The 19,913-nt window shown below is 35.1% G+C and overlaps 1 protein-coding gene across 2 annotated transcripts in view; it reads left to right on the top strand.

Moving 5' to 3' along the window:
- The window catches only part of vps53 (VPS53 subunit of GARP complex), a 53,180-nt gene that overhangs the window by 11,373 nt on the left and 21,894 nt on the right, over nucleotides 1-19,913 (top strand). For both annotated transcript variants that reach the window (XM_005157580.6, NM_001007458.2), the window contains 7 exon segments: nucleotides 3,953-4,039; nucleotides 5,599-5,714; nucleotides 5,793-5,912; nucleotides 14,031-14,109; nucleotides 14,196-14,339; nucleotides 14,419-14,561; nucleotides 17,815-17,956. In XM_005157580.6, coding sequence (XP_005157637.2) covers nucleotides 3,953-4,039; nucleotides 5,599-5,714; nucleotides 5,793-5,912; nucleotides 14,031-14,109; nucleotides 14,196-14,339; nucleotides 14,419-14,561; nucleotides 17,815-17,956 — 831 coding nt within the window.

Raw genomic sequence — 19,913 nt, 5'->3', positions numbered from 1 at the left:
GTGTTGTTTTTATGAACAGTGTTTTAAATTTACAAATCGTAAATCGTGCGGTTTATGTATAACTTTTTATTTTGCAAATGTATTATTTTTGAGACTGATCTGACTCCCTACTAGATACCCTGAATGAAGAATGTACACATTTATTTAGAACATTTTTTGTGCATTTAACGAGTTTAGTCTATACAAGTTTTACTGTGATTGATAAACAGTTAATTAATAGATCAAATAATGTTAATCATATCTGAATATTTAAGTTTGTTTTTGAAATGTTCAACACCGCTGCAAATCAGCAATATAGTTAAAACAATAATACTGGGAAATACTATTGCGGTTAATTGTTTTTATAGCATGTAGCACAATAACTGACCACACATATTTTAGTAGTGTCAGTCCATTTTATTTTTCCACAGTGTATTTTACCACATTTAAGCAAATTCCTCATAAAATAAACAATACTTGGTAATGTAACATTTATACATCCTAATGTTTTAATAAAAGTCACTCACTAGAACCACAGAATAACCCTGAGGCACTATAATGTTGATACAATAGAGGGTTAAACTTAAACTAGGCTCTTTAATTCATAATCTCTTTAGCATTTTAGAAGTAATTACATGCAGGATAATCATTGTAAGTGTGGAAGATTGATGGCATAATCACAGAAGACATAATCATCCAGTCTCACTGCTTCCTGTAAGCAACTGTTAGACTGTCCTAATGACCGATATGCTTCTTTCTTAATGCTTCTACATATTCTTCAGTCCTGTCACAACACTAAATAGCAGGCATCCTAGCATCCATGTCGTCCTATAGTCTATGGCTTGGCTTAACCATCTGGGGGGGAAAACATCCTGAAACTGCAAATAGAGTCCACATGCGGAGCAGCTGCTCTTCTTCCTGCCAGATCCAAATAAACCACTTCATCCTGATCAGCAGTGTGAGAAGGAGATCCTCCAACAAGAAGTTCTTCAGAAATCAAATCGGAAGGGATCTTTTCATGCATTGCTACAATATGGCCTATTTTAAATATAGGGCTTTATTTATGGTCAGTATTATGATGCGTTTGTTTGTAGATCTGATTACATGTGGACAAAGGAGATGCATTACTGTTCACAGCCAGTGTTTATATATACTTTTTGTCAACTTTTTATCCCTTTCAGATAAGGGAGATTTGATCAATAAAACAATAAATACTTTAATTAGCCTAAAATTTTAATTTTGGTATCAATTACTCACCCTCATGTCCTTCCAATCCCTTGCATTTCCCTATGGTGGTCCAGTCAATATTTTTTGCAAAAATAACTATTTTATTCTACAATTTCTTCTCTTCAGTGTCAGTATTGGGCGGATGTTCACAATAGCGCTGTTATTTTACTCAGTGGCCATCTTTGAAATGCCTCCCGTTCAGTATGTTTGGGCATTCTGTTTGAATGGGGAAACATCAATTTCTCAACAACTATTTGCTTACAATTACATTACATTGTATTTGCGATCACTAATAAAATGTACATAACAGCTGTCTCTAAGTTTCGTTTCTGAACATTCGAATCAAACAAAATCAGCTTTTTTTTTTTTTAGGTTGCCCAAGCTAATGTGCATGTGCACTTGAAGTGAACGAGATCACAACACCAACCCTCTTTATGGCAGTGTTGCACATTATCATCCTCTGGATAATGCCTCGTCCATTCGAGCTGGTCTTTTAAAGTAATTCACAACTTGGTGTTGATACCAAATCTCCTCCCAAAATGACAGTGCCTTATCAGTGAGCGTTTGAGTAGTTGCTGCAGTTTGACTGTACATTAAGTTCCTTTCGTACAGATTACAAAAATAACTATTCACTTTTTTTTAGCTAATTCAATTAAACTTATGCAACAGTTTTTTTATATTATTTTTCAATTTTGAGAGGGTTTTGTGGTAAAATGTAATATTTATGCAGTAATTAAGATACAATTTTCCCAATAAAACAAAGGGATTTTTGTCATTTGTATTTTTAATTGTTTACATTATTGCAGAATTTCCAGATAAAATAGAGACTGCCATTCAAAAACAAAAACAAAGGGTAGAGTAGCACCATCTGGTTGTAAAAAACAAAAACAAGTTTTGACTGTAGCTTGAGTTAATTTCACACAGATTACAAAAACAAGATCTTTTATTTTATTTTATGTGTAGTTGGTTTTATTTAAAAGTAGTTGTTTCAAGCTTTAACAGATATTTGTATGCCCTACACTGAGAAGAAACTGTACATAATTGTTTGTGTGCGCATTTTGTGTTTGTGTGTGTGTGTATTATGTAGCTTAATAATATACTGATCAAATCACTGAAGACCCATGGTCTGTTTGGAGGATTTTTTTTGCCAACTATGGAGGATGAGGGAGCTCAGTTTTTTTTCAAAAAATATCTTAATATTCTTCGAAGACCAATGAAAGTCTCTGGTGTTTGGAATAACATGGTTAATTACATAATTTTCATTTTTGGGTGAACCAAACCTTTAATGATTTTATAAATTAAATTACTAGCAGTTTACAAAATAAAAACACAAATTACACACATTTTTCAGAGCTGCTCTTTGTGGAGAATGAAGGTACATTTTTAGTCAGACTTAACGTTTTTTTGCTGAAAGAGAATGTTAAATGCATAAATAATTTTTAGGCATAATTTAAATATTTGGCATGCTTCTACATGAAGATCTAGATCAATATGTCAATGCACTACTCACTAGGCTATGAGTGCCAGCAGTATAAGTTAAAAAGCATGCTTCACCAACATCTCTCCAAATCATTAAAAATGAGGTCAGTTGGTGGAGACTAGCACTTTTCTGCCTGTTTGATCACAGTTAGCCACATCTGTGTTTACGCTTTGAAAGCAATCCAGTGATATGTGTTTTGACAACCTTTTGAAGTGGTCAAACATAGACAATGTCAAAACATTTTAAATCCCGTTTACACCTGTCCAATTATGACTGGATCAACAAAACACATTTTAAAACCAGGTGTAAGCAGAGCTCAAGATGCATCCCAATAAACACTTGAACTCCAATTCTGCAATTCTAGTTTTGAGCTGTGAAAGTCCTGGCATGACTTTACAGTTGCAGTTTGAAAAATTCTTTCTTAGAAAGGAGGATGCATCACTGTGAACACACTCTCTCTCTCTCTCTCTCTCTATGTGTGTGTGTGTGGCTCAAAGCGTCTCTGTGTTTTTGAGGAGGCTTGTAAAAGTGGTAAATTCCAGGGGGCAGCTGGTGCCGGCTGTTAGCATTCCAGTTGCCTGTGAAGAAGCGAGGCTGAAGAGACGGCCAAACTCTCTCTCCATTCTCAGCCCAGGCACGTCTCTCTAAATACACTGGCAGCAGCCTGTATTCCCACTCATCCAGCACTGCAGCTGCTTGCAAAGGAAGTAGTAATTATGCATTATCAGAGTCCAATTCTTAGGTGTGCCACTAGCCATGACTCTGCATTCGAGTGGCCAGGAATGTTCACTCCCGAAGTCGAGAGTCTTGTTATGTGGTGGCATCAGGTGGGGCAACATGTGGAAGCACAACAGTGCAGCTGCTACAACCTTCGCCTACAAGAATGTCACGTAAAAACTGGTTTCATCAGGCCGTGTGGTTTGTTCCCCACCCTGCTGAAGCGCAGAGATCTTCCCACTAAAAATAATATAGTTGCTGGAAGGTCAGGAGGGCAGGCAGGAAGCATGTTCATTAAAATGTCATTCAGCCCTTGTTTTCATTTTACATATGAGTTCATTATTAATTGCTTTTGATGTGGTGGAAAGATTTAGATGGAGTGTCTGTTTTTCTAATCGCCTAGTTTGAAAGCGATGAAAGCTGCCCAACACAAACTCAGCTCTAGCCAGTGATCTTCAGGTTGCTGTTTCACAGAAAACATCGAACTGACAGCGAGCTGTAAGAAAACGCTGCTTTGGGTCACCTTAGATCTTTTGTCTTCTCTTCCAGGCTTTGGAGGAGGCCCAGAAAGCCATTCAGCAACTCTTTGGCAAAATCAAAGACATCAAAGACAAAGCAGAGAAATCGGAGCAAATGGTGAGTAAAAATAAGCCCTCCAGACAGGAACCTAGTCATTTAAGGCCTGAAAGTGGACCCAGAGTAAATAGCCACTCACCACCCACCCACCCTAATAGACTGGGTAACCGAGGAGCAAGAAACTGTGACATCCTGTGGTTTTCGTCCACAGTACTCACTCTGAGCCCAAAGTAATGCACTGGCCATCTGTGAATGTAATGCAATGCAGATCAGAGGAAGGGCAAAGGGTGGAAGGCAGGAGAACAATAGCAAAGCTCTGTCTATGTGTCCCCAATATGGTGAAGCAATAGACAGAAGTCACGCATGCAATATTGTTACCATACAAACTCTGGGGAAAAAAAAGAAAGAAAATTGTCACTGGGCAGCAAATTCTCAAAAGATATCATTATGTTGCCTCTAATATGTAATTTGTAAAAAATTTAATAAAAAAATAAATAAATAAATCGTCTCACATCGTATTTTGTATCACATCTTATATCGTATCAAGTCGTATATCTTTTACATCATATATCACATCGTATCGTATATTGTATCACATCATATTTTGTATCATATCGTATATCTTTTACATCATATATATCACATCACATCTTATATAATATCACATCTTATATTGTATCACATCTTATATTGTTACACATCTTAAATCGTATCACGTTGTATGTCTATTACATATATTGTATCACACCTTATGTCGTATCACATCTTATATTGTATCACATCTTATATTGTATCACATCGCATATCTATTACATTATATATATATATCATATCACATCTTATATTGTATCACATCGTATATCGTATATCGCCATAGGTTATCTAAATAAATTTTACAAAGATATATATAAATTTAAACTAAATAGATTGCTGCGTGTTTTGCGATATGCTGTAATAAATTTGAAAATGCATTGTTTTTCTTTTACCACGCATATGTAGATATTACATGAAAGATTAGGTCATGAAAATGTACTTGAAAGTCTTGGAAAAATCATGGAAAAGTCATGGAATTTCAGTAGTAAATATGTGTATAAACACTATATCCTATCACAATGTATATGGTATCACATCGTATATCGAATCACATCGTATATCGAATCACATCGGATATCAAATCACATCGTGTATCGCATCACATCGTATATCGTATCACATCGTATATCGTATCACATCGTATATCTGTCACAACGTATATCTATCACACCGTATAGCATATTACATCGTATATCGTATCACATCATATATCGTATCACACTGTATATCTGTCACAACGTATATCTATCACACCGTATATCGTATCACATCACATATTGTATTACATCATATATGTCACATCATATACTGTATCATGTCACATCATATCGCATCATATAACTTTATTTTTGTTTAAATTAAGAATATTAGTTTAAAAAATAAATATAGACTTCTTTCAGTTACATACTGTATAATATAGTAGTAAATCTATTTATATAATAAAAGTGCTTAATAGAAAATAAAAAAATACTATAATAAGACAATAATCAGAGAGCATCCCTAATGCATCTCAAAATGTGTTTCAGGTTAAGGAGATCACACGGGACATCAAGCAGCTGGATCATGCCAAGCGTCACCTGACGACTTCTATAACCACCCTCAATCACCTGCACATGCTGGCTGGTGGCGTTGACTCTCTTGAGTAAGTTTATTTAACATCAATACCTATACTCAGACACAACACTTTTTGCTAAAAGCTTTGCCATTGTGCATTTTTCAGAGCTATGACACGAAAACGGCAGTATGGAGAGGTGGCCAATCTCCTTCAGGGTGTAGTCAATGTGCTGGAGCACTTCCAAAAGTACATGGGCATCCCGCAGATACGGCAGCTCTCAGAGAGGTACAGACTCGAGCACTAGACCAACACTCTTCAATGCTATTAAATCACTCACATTCTACACTGAGGCACTACACAATGTTTAGTTTTAGCCATTGGGTAATAAACTATTAAAGTTCACTCACTTGTGATTGAATTGCGGCTTTGGAATATGTTTGGTGCAGATATATATATACCAATAGATACATATAGCTTTGAAGTTTCACAACTATTTCTGGTCATATCAATGGTTTTACAGTGTATTTGACGCACATTAAACTGTAGTATCTGATTCACTATCACTTTGCTCATGCAGCAAGCAAATGCAGACATACTTTTTTTAAAATAATCAATAATAAACTGACACAATTAAAACAATTTTTCTCTGATATCAACATAGAAGGAATGTGGCTTATGTAAGTGCGAAAATTCTCCAGCCCATTTACATCCCTAGGAACTGCCTCTAGGATGAAAGGCACTGTTTTTACCTTATTTGGAAGGTTCATGAATATTAATGAGCACTGCTCTGATGCTCCTGCAGCTCATGTCAGTCGCTAAAGTTTAAATAAAATAAACTTTTAATCCTCATGTCTTCTTTTTAGGATTATCACGTTCTGAGATGAGATAAGATTCTTTATGTCTGTTGCATCAAAGAATGGTTGCTTTACCTGAGGGCTGTATAATCTCAGTCTTGTTTTCAAAATAAGAGTCCCTCATACATGGGAAATATAATAATCTGTCTTAAAAAAAATAAAAAAAGGGAAACAAATTATAATTGTCATCTCATTAGGGAATGTTTTGGCCAATCAAACACTGCTTGGGGCATCCAATTAATGATCCCTTGGGTAACATCAGAATCTGTGTTTTTTCACATTGACCTGTTGTTCAGTGGTGTTTTACATGAGAACAAGGACTTAAGGCTGTTTGAGGCTCCCTCTACTGAACTCTTATAATTCAACATAACCTATAGGTATACCTGGGTTTTCTATCTATCACACACAGTCCAAAAGCCAAAAGCACCAGATATAATTTCTGAGTTTTTTTTTTTACTTGTGGGTGCAGGACACCAGTCAATTTATGTGAGAATAAAAATTAAGTGAGGATAACAGAATGTAAACTGTGACACATTATACCCAAAAGTTATTCATACAATGCACTAAAAATTAACAGGAAATGTGGAATCTGCTGGGAAATTCTTGAAGTTCAGCTTTGCATGATTCTGGTTGGCAGCAGCACAGGAGACTACAGGCTGTCAATGAGCCTAAGGCTAGACAGCAAATTATTAACAGTTGTGTAAATATTGTCATACTAACTATCAAAGTTATCTACCATTATCAAGATGAGTTTATGTACAGTGCATCCAAAAAGTATTCATAGCGCTTCACTTTTCCACATTTTTTATGTTACAGCCTTATTCCAAAATGAATGAAATTCATTTTTTCCCTCAAAATTCTACACACAATACCCCATAATGACAATGAGAAAAAAGACGATTTAAAATTGTTGCAAATTTCAAAAAATAAAAAACCTGAAAAATCACATGATTTTTACGTAAGTATTCACAACCTTTGCCGTGCAGCTCTAAAATGAGCTCAGATTCTGTTTCCACTGATCATTCTTGAGTTATTTCAGCAGCTCAATTGGAGTTTACCTGTGGTAAATTCAATTCAGACTTGATTTGAAAAAGCATACACCTGTCTATTTAAGGTCCCAGGGTTGACGGTTTATGTCAAAGCACAAACCAAGCATAAAGACAAAGGAATTGTCTGTAGACCTCCAAGACAGGATTGTCTTGAGGCACAAGGCTGGGGAAGGTTACAGAAAAATTTCTGCTGCTCTGAAAGTTCGAATTAGCACAGTGGCCTCCATCATCTGTAAGTGGAAGATGTTTGGAGCTACCAGGACTCTTCCAAGAGCTGGCCGGCCATCTAAGCTGAGTGATGAACCCGATGATCACTCTGTCTGAGCTCCAGCATTCTTCTCTGGAGAGTAGAACCTTGCAGAAGGACAACCATCTGTGCAGCAATCCACCAATCAGGCCTGTACTGTATGGAAGAGTGGCCAGATGGGAGCCACTTTCCTCCTGGAATTTGCTAAAAGTCATCTGAAGGACTCCCAGACCATAAGAAACACAATTCTCTGGTCTGATTAGACTAAAATTGAACTCTTTAGAGTGAATGTCAGGCATTACATTTGGAGAAAACCAGCCACCGCTCATCACCAGGCTAATGCCATCCCTACAGTGAAGCACGGTGGTGGCAGCATCATGCTGTGAAGATAATTTTCAGCAGCAGGAACTGGAAGACTATTCAGGATAGAGGGAAAAATGAAAGCAGTCATGTACAGAGACATCCTGAATGAAAACCTGCTTCAGAGTGCTCTTGACCTCAGACTGGGGCGACAGTTCATCTTACAGCAGGGCAATGACCAAAAGCACACCGCCAAAATATCAATAAAGTAGCTTCACAACAACTTAGTGAATGCCCTTGAGTGGCCCAGCCAGAGCACAGATCTAAATCCTATTGAACATCTCCAGAGAGATCTGAAAATGGCAGTACACAGTCTCTTCCCGATCAACTTGATAGAGCTTGAGAGATACTGCACAGAGGAATGAGCAAAAATTCTCAAAGACCGGTGTGCCAAGCTTGTGCCATCATATTCAGAAAGACTTGAGGCTGTAATTTCTGCCATCAACAAAGTATAAAGCAAAGGCTGTGAATACTTAATGCGTTTTTATTTTTTAAAAATTTGCAACAATTTCAAACAATCTTTTTTTCACATTGTCATTTTGGGGTATCGTGTGTAGAATTTTGAGGAAATAAATGAATTTAATCCATTTTGGAATAAGGCTGCAACAATCAAAAATGTCAAAAAAGAAGCGCTATAAATATTTTCCGGATACACTAAGTTTAACTGTTAATTCTTGTCATTATTTCTTAACTGTAGAATAAAATGTCATACTGTGTGAAATGTTGAATGTGTTTAAACAACTTTTTGGTTTGACAGTATGTATGTACTCACACACTTGAGTGCGTATGTTTGTGATGAGTGAAAAAGCAAATACCAAAGGGAATTCCATTGGCAAGGTGTCTGTATATTATTAGAGACACTCATGCACTGTTTATTTGAATAAATCACAGCACTGAGAAGATGAGGATCCTGTTTATGTTTACTGAAGATGCAGCACAGGAAGGAAATCTGCTTTAGAGGGCCTCTTCATTTACCTTTTTTTTCACTACTGTGGCCTTTATCCCCAGCGGAAAGCAGCTCTTTGTTTCAGGCCTGTCCCAGTAGAGGAGTTCTCTCTGGTTTTGGGTGGTTCAGTACTTGTTCCCTGCTGGTTTGCAGACTGAGCCTTTCGTTGGCAATTCTGGACTTCCCATTGCTTGTTTATGTTGGCTACTCGGATAAAGCTGTTGTTTCATAAGCAGATGGCAAGGAAGGGTGTGTTTGATGTGGAAAACGATTCCCCTGATTGTTCTGAAGGTTTCTCTGGAAAAGTCATGCTCATTTTCAGTGGCCCTGTAGTCCAGTTTTGCTCTTCGGTTCGTAAGACGGAGCTCAAATGTCAAACGGCGTCCTTGAGTGGTGATGAGAGTTTGTTTGCTTGAGCATGCATTTGTACATCAAGCGAGTCCAGTGTTTTGTTAAAACAGCATTTAAGTGTGCCAAAGTATATCAGCACTTTCTGACCGCTGCGTGACTGCTGTTTTTTCCCCTCATCTGTTTCTTTTGTGGTTTAAAAAAAGAGATTATATTTGATGAGGGTGGAGGTTGGGGGTGCCTTGGAATTTATAATGTAAATAATATTACCCCCCCTCCCTTTTTGGTGATCAGATGGACTGATTTTAGTGGAATTGTTTTGAATTGCACAAGCTTATCACATATTTTGAAGAGGGAAAAAATTCTTGAGAAAATTGCTTGTGGTCTAATTGGATGTTTGTGGTGATTAATATTCATGCCAAATATGGAGGAATTGAAATGCTTTCTTTCCAAGCCTGACTGTCACTAATTAAAGAAGTTTTAATTTTTATTTTATTCACTTAATGAGATCAATAATTTAATAAATACAGTTTAATGCAACGTTTAGGTCATCCAAATCAAAAATCTTGGGAAATCTCATAACAAGTGCTAATTTTAGTACTGTTAATTTGTTGTATATTAGTTCCATTTAAAAAAATCACTCTTGATTTGTATATTTTATAAATATTACGTGGTTAGACATTTTTTTGTATTTGCTGAAATTAATATGATTTAATATATGAGCAATATTACACAAGTAGCAGTGCGATGTGGCTGTATATCAGCACTGGTGGGAGGTGGCGCTGATATACAGCCATGTCGCACTGCTACAAGTGTGACATTGCGTTTATACAACAGTTCCACGGCACAATCGTGTATATAAAAAAGAAAATCAAACACAGGGAGTGTAAAAACTTTTTTTTGTATTAGGAACTACTTTCTTCCGCCATTCATTCACATCTGCAGCTGACGTCAGAACAGCAGAAGCCATTGCTAATTCACCAACATTACTTTAGATATTACGCTAAAGAATCATTCCAATACTAGCTCTAAAGTGATGACAAAACAGCTGATTTTGCTCACAGTTTAAGATTATACGGCTGAACTTGACATTACAGTTTTACAGATATCTCATTACAGTATTACAGTCTATTAAAATCTACAGTATATCTCTGTTGCAATCAGAACATCACAACAATTAACCCTAAAAAAAGCAGCAAAATCACTACCAGATTAATGTTGTGTTTGTGATAAGGAAAATTGTTAATCACGCTTGGGAATTTCTTCTTTTTTTCTGCCAACACAACACGCATTCCTGATATGCGAGTCCCATCTCACACTCAATACACTACAGTTATATGGTATAATTACAGCACTACAACATACAAAATATCACTTACCTGTTTAATAATGATTTGATCAGCTGTAGTTATAAATTAGACTGTTTTAATCTTCTAAGGGCTTATTATGTGGTCCTGTCACCATCTTGTGGATAGACAGCTTCAACCGTCTTTGGTCTGCTCAGTATGGCAGGCCAACGTCTCTCAGAAATAATAAATATTTTGAACTAGGCACTATCCTTTTAAATGAACTGCATAGTTGCAATCTAAGCATCAACATTTTCGACTAAAAAAGCCTTAACAGTACATTATTTTGCCCAAAAACAGGAATTTTTGTCAAACTGTAGAATGTCCTTTGCTTGTTGTCGAATGTGGGTGGAGTAATACACAAAGGTGAAGGGTGAGTGTTTATTGGCAGAATATCACACGGCTATCAGATTCAAGAACCAGACAGAACTGTTGTAAATAATATAATATAACATATTTAGATAAATGTAATCTTCAGCAAATCTCAAAATGAATATTAATTTTCACTCTGTTTATAATTTTGTTGTCATGTCTAAATAATTATTTAAATTCTACTGTATTTAAAAAATAATAATAATAACTTTATACATTGTCTACTTTTGGGATATAATATAATAATTGTACAAATATTTTTCATTTGCATTCTGTATAATATAATAGAAAATATATAGTATATATAATACCTAATAAATATAATCTATGTAATACCTACCAAAAGTTTGGGGTCATTAAGTTTTTACTAAATACATTTTTATTAAGCAATCTTTCATTGTATTAAGCATTTAATTGATCAAAAACACATGGTGATCTAATAACACTGTTAAATGTAATTTAATGCTTGATCAGGCAGTGGTTCAGATAGTGTCAGGGTCTTCATTGAGATGCTGAGAGAGCAGATTGGCAGCCATGTGCCCTGTTGAAGACTGCAGTCTGACTGGCAAGCGCATGTGTCTCCATCTCTCTCTTTCGCCCTTCTAAGTGTCTTGCATGTTTATTTTGGATGGCACTTGTGTCGATCCTTCTAGTGCCAGCAGCTCATCCAGAAATAAAAAGAGCAGTTTTTAATCATCAAACTGTGCTTCGTTTAAACCCTATTGATGGGATTGGGGTTGATTCAAAGCAACTCTCTAATTTCTGAGGTTTAGACCCAACATAAAGTTTGCCCTTATTGGTCGACAGTATTTGGATTAACATCTGTTTTCATACAAGTAGCTGATATTTATTTTGCTGTTCCAGTTCTTTTCACTCCAGGAGTTCTAATTCAGGGAGTGCAGTAAGGGACATTGGCCTGATACACCAGAGACTGCATCATGACTAAGCAATTCAAAATTTTGGACTTGTTGTTGTAAAGTCATGTTGTCACAAAAATCAATAGGTTGAATGGAAGAAAATTGTACTTGAACTTATAATTACAAGTAAAAATTCAAACAAAGGATTCATATCTCAACCTTTCTTGTTTTTTTTTTGTAGTCACTTTTATCATTTTGTTTTTTAATTTAAAGATTTTTTTAAAAATTGTAGCATTTCTTAGACCTGTTTTTATGTGTTTGTGGGAAATGGTGAAGCTTAGATTATATTATTTAAAATATTTTCACTGTATGAATACAGCGAAGGAGTAGATGATGTTAAATGCACTTCTTGGTCAAATGACTTCTGTGCATTTTTCGATCTACCATTGTCAGTTAATATTTAAGGTCCCGTAAAGAGCTTTGAAATGTGCTTTGTTTGACATAATTACATAACATGAGGACTGGGCTGGACATAAAGTAGCTTCTCCCCTTTAAAAGAAACAGCTAATTAGAAGATTCTCACAGCTCTGCCAGTGAAAGTGGTTAAGATTGATGCAAATAGCACTGGCATCTTGAAGGCGGGGCAGGGTGCGCAGATACTAGACAGCATTTGTTTGGTCAGAAGATTTGATGAGAAACTGAAGTATGAGTTGATGTCAAAAAATGTTTTAGGCAGAGGTGACAGACAAACTGCCATATTTGGATGTTTATATCTTCTTTATGCAAATGTTCTAACACAATAGCTTATGAACACCATCTAACAAACGTCTTGTCAGCGATCCCAGTTGTAAGAGCAACAAATAATGAGTTGACTTTCAGTTGATCATTTAACAATACTGCAGAACACCGATTGGAACTCACATGGACCCATGGAAAAACCATGGTTTGGAGTTACATTCAGTATTGGGGTAAGCGTTCCTCAGCATGATAGAGATTCTTATCATACTTCATCCTCCACGTCAAAGTTCCTAAAAAGCAAAGAAGGTCAAGATGCTTCAGGATTGGCCAGCCCAGTCATGAGACATAACATTATTGAGTATTTCAGGGGTAAGATAAAGGAGGCATTAAAGATGAATTTAAAGAATCTTGATGAAATCTGGGAGTCCTGCAAGAGCGCTTTCTTTGCTGTTCCAGATGACTTTATTATTAAGTTATTTGAGTCATTGTAGAGATGTGTGGAGGCAGTCCTCCAAGCTCATAGAAGTCATACACAATAATTATTTTCCCACTGCTCCACGACTTTATATTCTGTACTGTACAATATTTCTGTTAAGTGACAAGACTTTGTCTAATCAATGTCAGACCTTACTGTCCTAATTAAATCATTAAAAATCAAGGCATGATCATATTTTATTCTGGTAAAATAAGCATAATCTAGAGGCATTTGCCGTATAAGCCACTTCTGATGCCAAATGATCAACTAGAATTCAAGTTATTATTTGTTGATCCCAAAACTTGAATAGGCGACGACTTTTGTCAGGTAGAGTATATCCTTAGGACTAGCATACTGATACAAAGATCTAAAAAACTTGATTAAAAAAAAAAAATAATATATATATATATATATATATATATATATATATATATATATATATATATATATATATATATATATATATATATATATACAAAAAAAGGAGAAAGCTCTTGAATTTTTTTACTCTCTACTTTTAAGTTTTAGGATATAGTTTAATTTCTGTGGTATTTAAGTTTATATAATGTATTGTAAATGTACTAGGAAATGAAAATTCACTTGGCTGAAAATCAAAACTAAAAATGCTTTGTGATAATTATTTATTATTTTATTACATAGCTGCAATTTTCTTCCCCAGTTCCGATTTCAAAATTTTTTTTGGGAAAAATGTATGACCTGTCGATATAAATTTTTGCAGATTCCGATTTCATTTTCTTTTCATTTGTCAGAATTGCTTTTGAGCAAGACAATTGTTTTTGTCCCTCCTCAGAGTAAAAGCTGCACAGAGTGAACTTGGTACACAGATACTGGCTGACTTTGAGGAGACGTTTCCTGCCCAGGGGTCAAAGGTAAGGATGCGGCTTTGGGATCACAAATAATCAACTCTTATAGTCTCTGAATCACTTCAGTGACAGATTTAACTTGTTGTTTGCAGAAATCTGGAGGTCCCAGCATTGTTCTCAGAGATGCCTGTTTGGTGGCAAATGTCCTGGATCCTCGGATTAAGCAAGAGATCATCAAAAAGTTCATCCGGCAGCACCTTTCAGAATACATGGTGCTTTTTCAAGAGAATCAAGATGTGAGTGTGACTTTTATTTATTTGATAATACTGTGAAGTGCCTTCTCATTTACAGTTCTGCTGATTGTCCTGAGTACAGGTGGCATGGCTGGACAAGATTGACCGGCGATATGCATGGATCAAGCGTCAACTGGTGGATTATGAGGAGAAATATGGACGAATGTTTCCTGAAGAGTGGTGCATGACTGAACGCATCGCTGTTGAGTTCTGTCACATCACCAGGTACTGCTCCAATTCCTCACTTTATGCTGCTACTTCTTTATTAGCTTCTAAATTGTGGATTTTTTTTTGATGTCACTGGTCAGGTGTGCATTAATTTTTTATAAATATATTCTTAGGGTGTTTACAGGTTTATATGCTCATTTAAACCAGAGGAATAACCCCTAGAATAAAAAGCACAGTTTTGACCATATTTGAAGAAGTTGTAAATATAAGATATACGATTCTGATGGTATGATAGCCTTGGATAAAAATAGCACAGTTTCACAGTATTGTGATTACTGCTGTAAAATGTTTTTTTTTTTTTTTTTATATATCTTCTTTACTTATACTTTCAAAAACAGATTTCTTTACAACTTAAAAAAGCGTCTTTGGATATCTTTCTTTTCTGTGGATATAAATAAGCCACTGCACTGTTCAGGGATGTAGTTGGTTTACAGCCAGGTGTCAAAGCCAGTTCCTGGAGGGCACAGTTTAATTTCAACTCTAATTTACACACCTGATCAAACTAATTGCAGCCTTCAGGCTTGTTTGAACCTTACAGGTATGTGTGTTGGGCCAGGGTTGGAACTAAACTGTGTAGGGCTGCAGCCCTCCAGAAACACACACTCACACACACAGCGTGATGTACTATAATCACGTGCAAAATAGTCATAATTCATTTGCCAAATGATTGGTATACAGTGTTTTGCATTCTGACAAGCTTTAAATCGATGAGATGCGTGGCAGCTTGCTTCAGAGGAAACTCATTTACTCTTCCTATTTCTTTTTCTTTTTTTTTAAATAGTATGTTTAATACAATCCTAGGTAAGCTTAAAAAAATCTAATGGAAATCTGCAGGGTTGAGCTTTTTCTCTTAACAAGTTATGAGTGTGTTTTGAGAATAAACCAATCAGAGTCTCCTCTCCCATTTCCTTTAAGAGTCAGCTGCATCCCACCATGGTGCATTTGCTATTTACATGGCTGACTTTGTAAGAGTAAAAACTGAACGCTTCTAGCAAGAAAACAGTTAAACAAATCATTTGCAGTGCGAGGATAAAGAATGAGCCTCTTCCAATTGGCCTTTACTTTCACTTTCTCTCTTTCGTGGATAGGGAAACAGCGTTGTACGCACAGACATCCATTAGCGTACATATTTAATTTACTTTGTTAACTCAAAGATTTGTTTCAAAACTATTTCTAAATTCAGTTCTAATTTCCAGTAAACAAATAAATGAACAAATAACAACAAAGTGTTATACTCAAACACACATGCTGTGTCCCATATGGTCCAAAACCTGACAGGTGGACAAATCTAAGCTTGTTTTTTTTAAACTAATATAAACATGCAAATAATAAATAATACCACAAATAATAATAACATTAAAAGCAAATTGTCATGAATAAACTAAAAAAAAAACCTTGCGATGAAGAAGGCATGGAGGCAGTGGTATTTATATTTGCGTAAAAAATTAACAAGTTTTCTAGTATTTTAATTCTTAAATTCGTTTTCATTTTTAAAGACATTTGTGTATTGCTATACATCCTGCGTGTTTTGTGTAGGCATTGTGTAAGTAAGGCACACAACTGACGCGCTCTGTGCTGGACTTTAGACCTGCTCTCAGCTGGTCTATTGCACAGTCTATTTTAGTTCCTCAAAATAGCAATGCGCCTTCACACAAACTTCTTTTCTAGACCGAAACACCCATGAGTCCACAAAGTGGTGCAAATGGATTTGTTATTTAAACGACGTGGCGGAAAATGGAAAAATTAAGGTTGCATTGGTCTGAAAATAGCAAAACATCGTGGCAAACATGTTTATGATGGAGCCCTTAGTGCTTTCTTTGGGATATTACACTCACTGGATTTACATGAGAATGAGGAAACAATCTTGTGTTTGAGGCTCACAGTATGTCAATTACATGAACTGAATTCTTATTATCCAGATATGCTTATACAGTATATATCCAGATTTGTATTATGTAGAACCCTCAAATAATTCATAACTTGCCCTTTCTCACTTTAAGGTCCCAATTCAAATAGAGCACATGTCAAATAGAGTTTAAAATGTTGCATGCACTGCAAAAAAAAAAAAAAAAAAGCTTATTGTTTAATTATATGACTAATTAATTTATTAGTTTTTTTTTATATAAATCTTATTACATTTGGAGGACACTGATGTATTGTGCTCACTTCAGATTATTCATTCAATTTAGATCACTTGGCCTTAAAAGGTCTTAAACATATCATAAAACCTACAATCATGACATTAAAGGTTGCATGCACTGCAAAAAAATGTAATCCTCAGCATTTTTGTTTTCCAGTACAAATATTTAAACATCCTCACATCTAAATAAAGAAATTAAATCTTGTTTACTGCCAATGTGATCTAAAGAGACTTCCTAAAAACAAAAATCGCAACCATTTGAACATTAGTGTATGTGTTTGATTTCTAAATATTATTATTCAATGTTTTCTATAATTTTACTTTGTTTTAAAGTTTGAAAAGTGGATTTAGTGTTGTATTTTGATGTTTTAAATAACAAAGTCGTCATGTGTCCATTTTGGCATCATTAGTGTTTCACAAAAACTGATCAGTTGAAGACATAAGCAGCACTGAACAGGCTTGTAATTACAGTAATTTTGAGATGATGTGAGTCCAGAATAAATCCTCATTATCTCCACTGGTCCACAGTGAAAATACACCTGGGGATTTACTGTAGAAGTGCATTTAGTGGTTGGCGTAGCAGACTAGACATTAGACAGCACACAACTATGGCATGATTTGGCAAAAGACAAAACTGTGCACAGTTTGACATGAATGATTAGATGGAAAGGCACTTGGTTACATGTCTGGGTTTTCAGAAGTGGTATTATTGACAGTCTGAAGTAGGCTATGTGTATGTGTGTTGTCTATAGTCTGACTCTGATTCTACTCCAGAGAGTCATTACAAAACCCTCAATGCCTGGAAAGAACGTTTGAGCTCTGCTGAAATCTGAGCTAATATATTTCTCTCTTTCTTTTTGAGAAAGCTTTTGTAAGAATGGATACACCACATCACCATATTCTGTCGTTTTTTCCTTTTCAATATAGCTAATTTTCAAACTGACTGTAACTTGATCTTTTCTTGCAAATTCAATACTAATCCATTGTGGTTTCTTTTAACAGCCAAACCAGGCATCTGACCTATAAAAGCATCAACATGAAGTTTTAGTTCTACTTGTCATGTTAGGCTTTTCCTCCTGAACCCGTTTCTGTGTTTCGTTCTCTCTTTAGAACTGAGCTGACCAAGCTGATGAGAACACGTGCCAGAGAGATTGAGGTCAAGCTTTTGCTATTCGCTATTCAGAGGACTACCAATTTTGAGGGACTGCTGGCTAAACGCTTCTCAGGCTGCACCTTGAACGACGGGCCCGGGGTGAGGCCATCCCACTCAGACAGTTCATTTTTGCGGCGATACCATTCCTGTTTTCAGGAAGCAAACAAAAGAATTTAGCTGGGTCATGATACACCTGCTAAACCTATAGCCTTTAATTAATTTATTTTTTATAAAAAAAATTGAATTTATTACAATTTAATCTAACATTTATCTAAAATTTGACCAGCCATGCAATTACATGTCCACTTTTGTTTTCAAAAACAGCTGCTGCGTCCCAATTCCCATACTTATACTACGCCCTAAATGTATGTACTTTTTTTGCGAAGGAAAAACATATACTCTTGAGTGTGTAACAGATGACTATGCAAGCTTTGGGACATACTATTTCCTCAGTAACAGATCGTAAGTTTGTTTAATTTTGAGCCCTGTCAATCATCCACACATCATCCACATGTCATATTTAATTTATTACCTTATTGGAGAAGCAGCAGAAGGTTAATATGCCATTCACGAGTCTTTCATGCAGAGAAATCTCCTCAAGTTTCTAGATAATTTTGCATTCTGACGTTAATGTCCAAACACGTCTTAGTTCAGTCTTGTTGTTGCAGATAAAGTATAATACAGAAAACGTTATTTCAATATTTTCCAGTGGGCTAGATATTAATTACCAGTCATACAAACATCTTACCGTAGCCTTTCTACTTGACAGTTGTTCTTGTGCGTTCGCCATGTTTGTAGTTTATTTACATTTTTCAGCCACATTTGTAGCTCTAAACGAATTCACATCAACGTGCAATGTACTTTAGGCAGTATTAGCGGTTACAGTATGGACGGTTCTACACTGACTTTTTTCTGGAAATAGTAAACCACCTGGGAACCTTTGGCCTACCATTTCCAACATACTATGATTTGGGATATACTAATGTTACTTTAAAATACTATTTAAGATGGGTAGTATGCGAATTGGAACACAGTGAGTGTTTATTTCAAAATAATAATAATAATAATAATAATAATAACAATAACAAAATAAATTATATTTATGATCAAACAAATCAGTAATCTCACTAAAGTTTTAAATTTACCATCATAAAATTTACTGTCAGGGCATTTAGTGTAGTCATGTAAATGTAGTCTTATTCATATTTTTATATAATTATTATAATAATTTTAATAAAAACTTACAGTGCATCTGCAGTATATCGTATTTATAAATGTACACTACCGGTCAAAAGTTTGGCGTTAGTATGATTTTTAAATGATTTAAAATAAGCTTCTCCTGCTCACCAATTATAATTATTATTATTATTATTATTAATATTATTATTATTATTATTATTATTATTATTATTATTAATGGTAATAGTAATAAAAGCAATAATGGCTGGAGTAATAATTTCATATGAAGCTACATGCAATAAGAAAGCAGTTATTTAAAATTGTTATAAATATTTAACAATTTAACTTTTTACTTTACATTTAATAAATGCTGCTTTGATTAACAGTATAATTTTCTTAAAAAAAAAAAAAAAAGAAAGAAAGAAAGAAAAGAAAAAAAACTGACCCCAAACTTTTGACTGGTAGTGTGTATGTATTAATAATGAATTGATATTGTTTTTATGTAGCAACAGTAAAATTAAAATAGTAATTTTTGTCCATTAACTTTCTTTCAGATGGCAGATCTTAGAACTTTTAATTTTTAGTTGAGTATTGTTCCTCAGAGATACTGAAAATATTATCATGAGCTGCTCATAATAAACTTTAAAGTTCTGAAATGAAGTGAAGTGAGTATTGTCAAGTATGGTTACCTATACCTGATGTTGGTTCTCTATTTGTCTCATGCAAGTGTACATAGATGAGTGGGAACTGAGTGAGAACATACACACACACACGTTTGTTTTTTGTGAAATGTGAGGACATTACATATGTTTCCATTGTTTTTATATTGTACAAACTGTTGTCTTCTATCGCCCTAAATCGAACCATCACAGGAAAC

The sequence above is a fragment of the Danio rerio genome, chromosome 15 (assembly GCF_049306965.1).
Source record: "Danio rerio strain Tuebingen ecotype United States chromosome 15, GRCz12tu, whole genome shotgun sequence".
Classification (NCBI taxonomy): Eukaryota; Metazoa; Chordata; class Actinopteri; order Cypriniformes; family Danionidae; genus Danio; species Danio rerio.
Note: the sequence above shows the minus strand (reverse complement) of the source record. Positions and strands in the feature narration are given on the sequence as shown.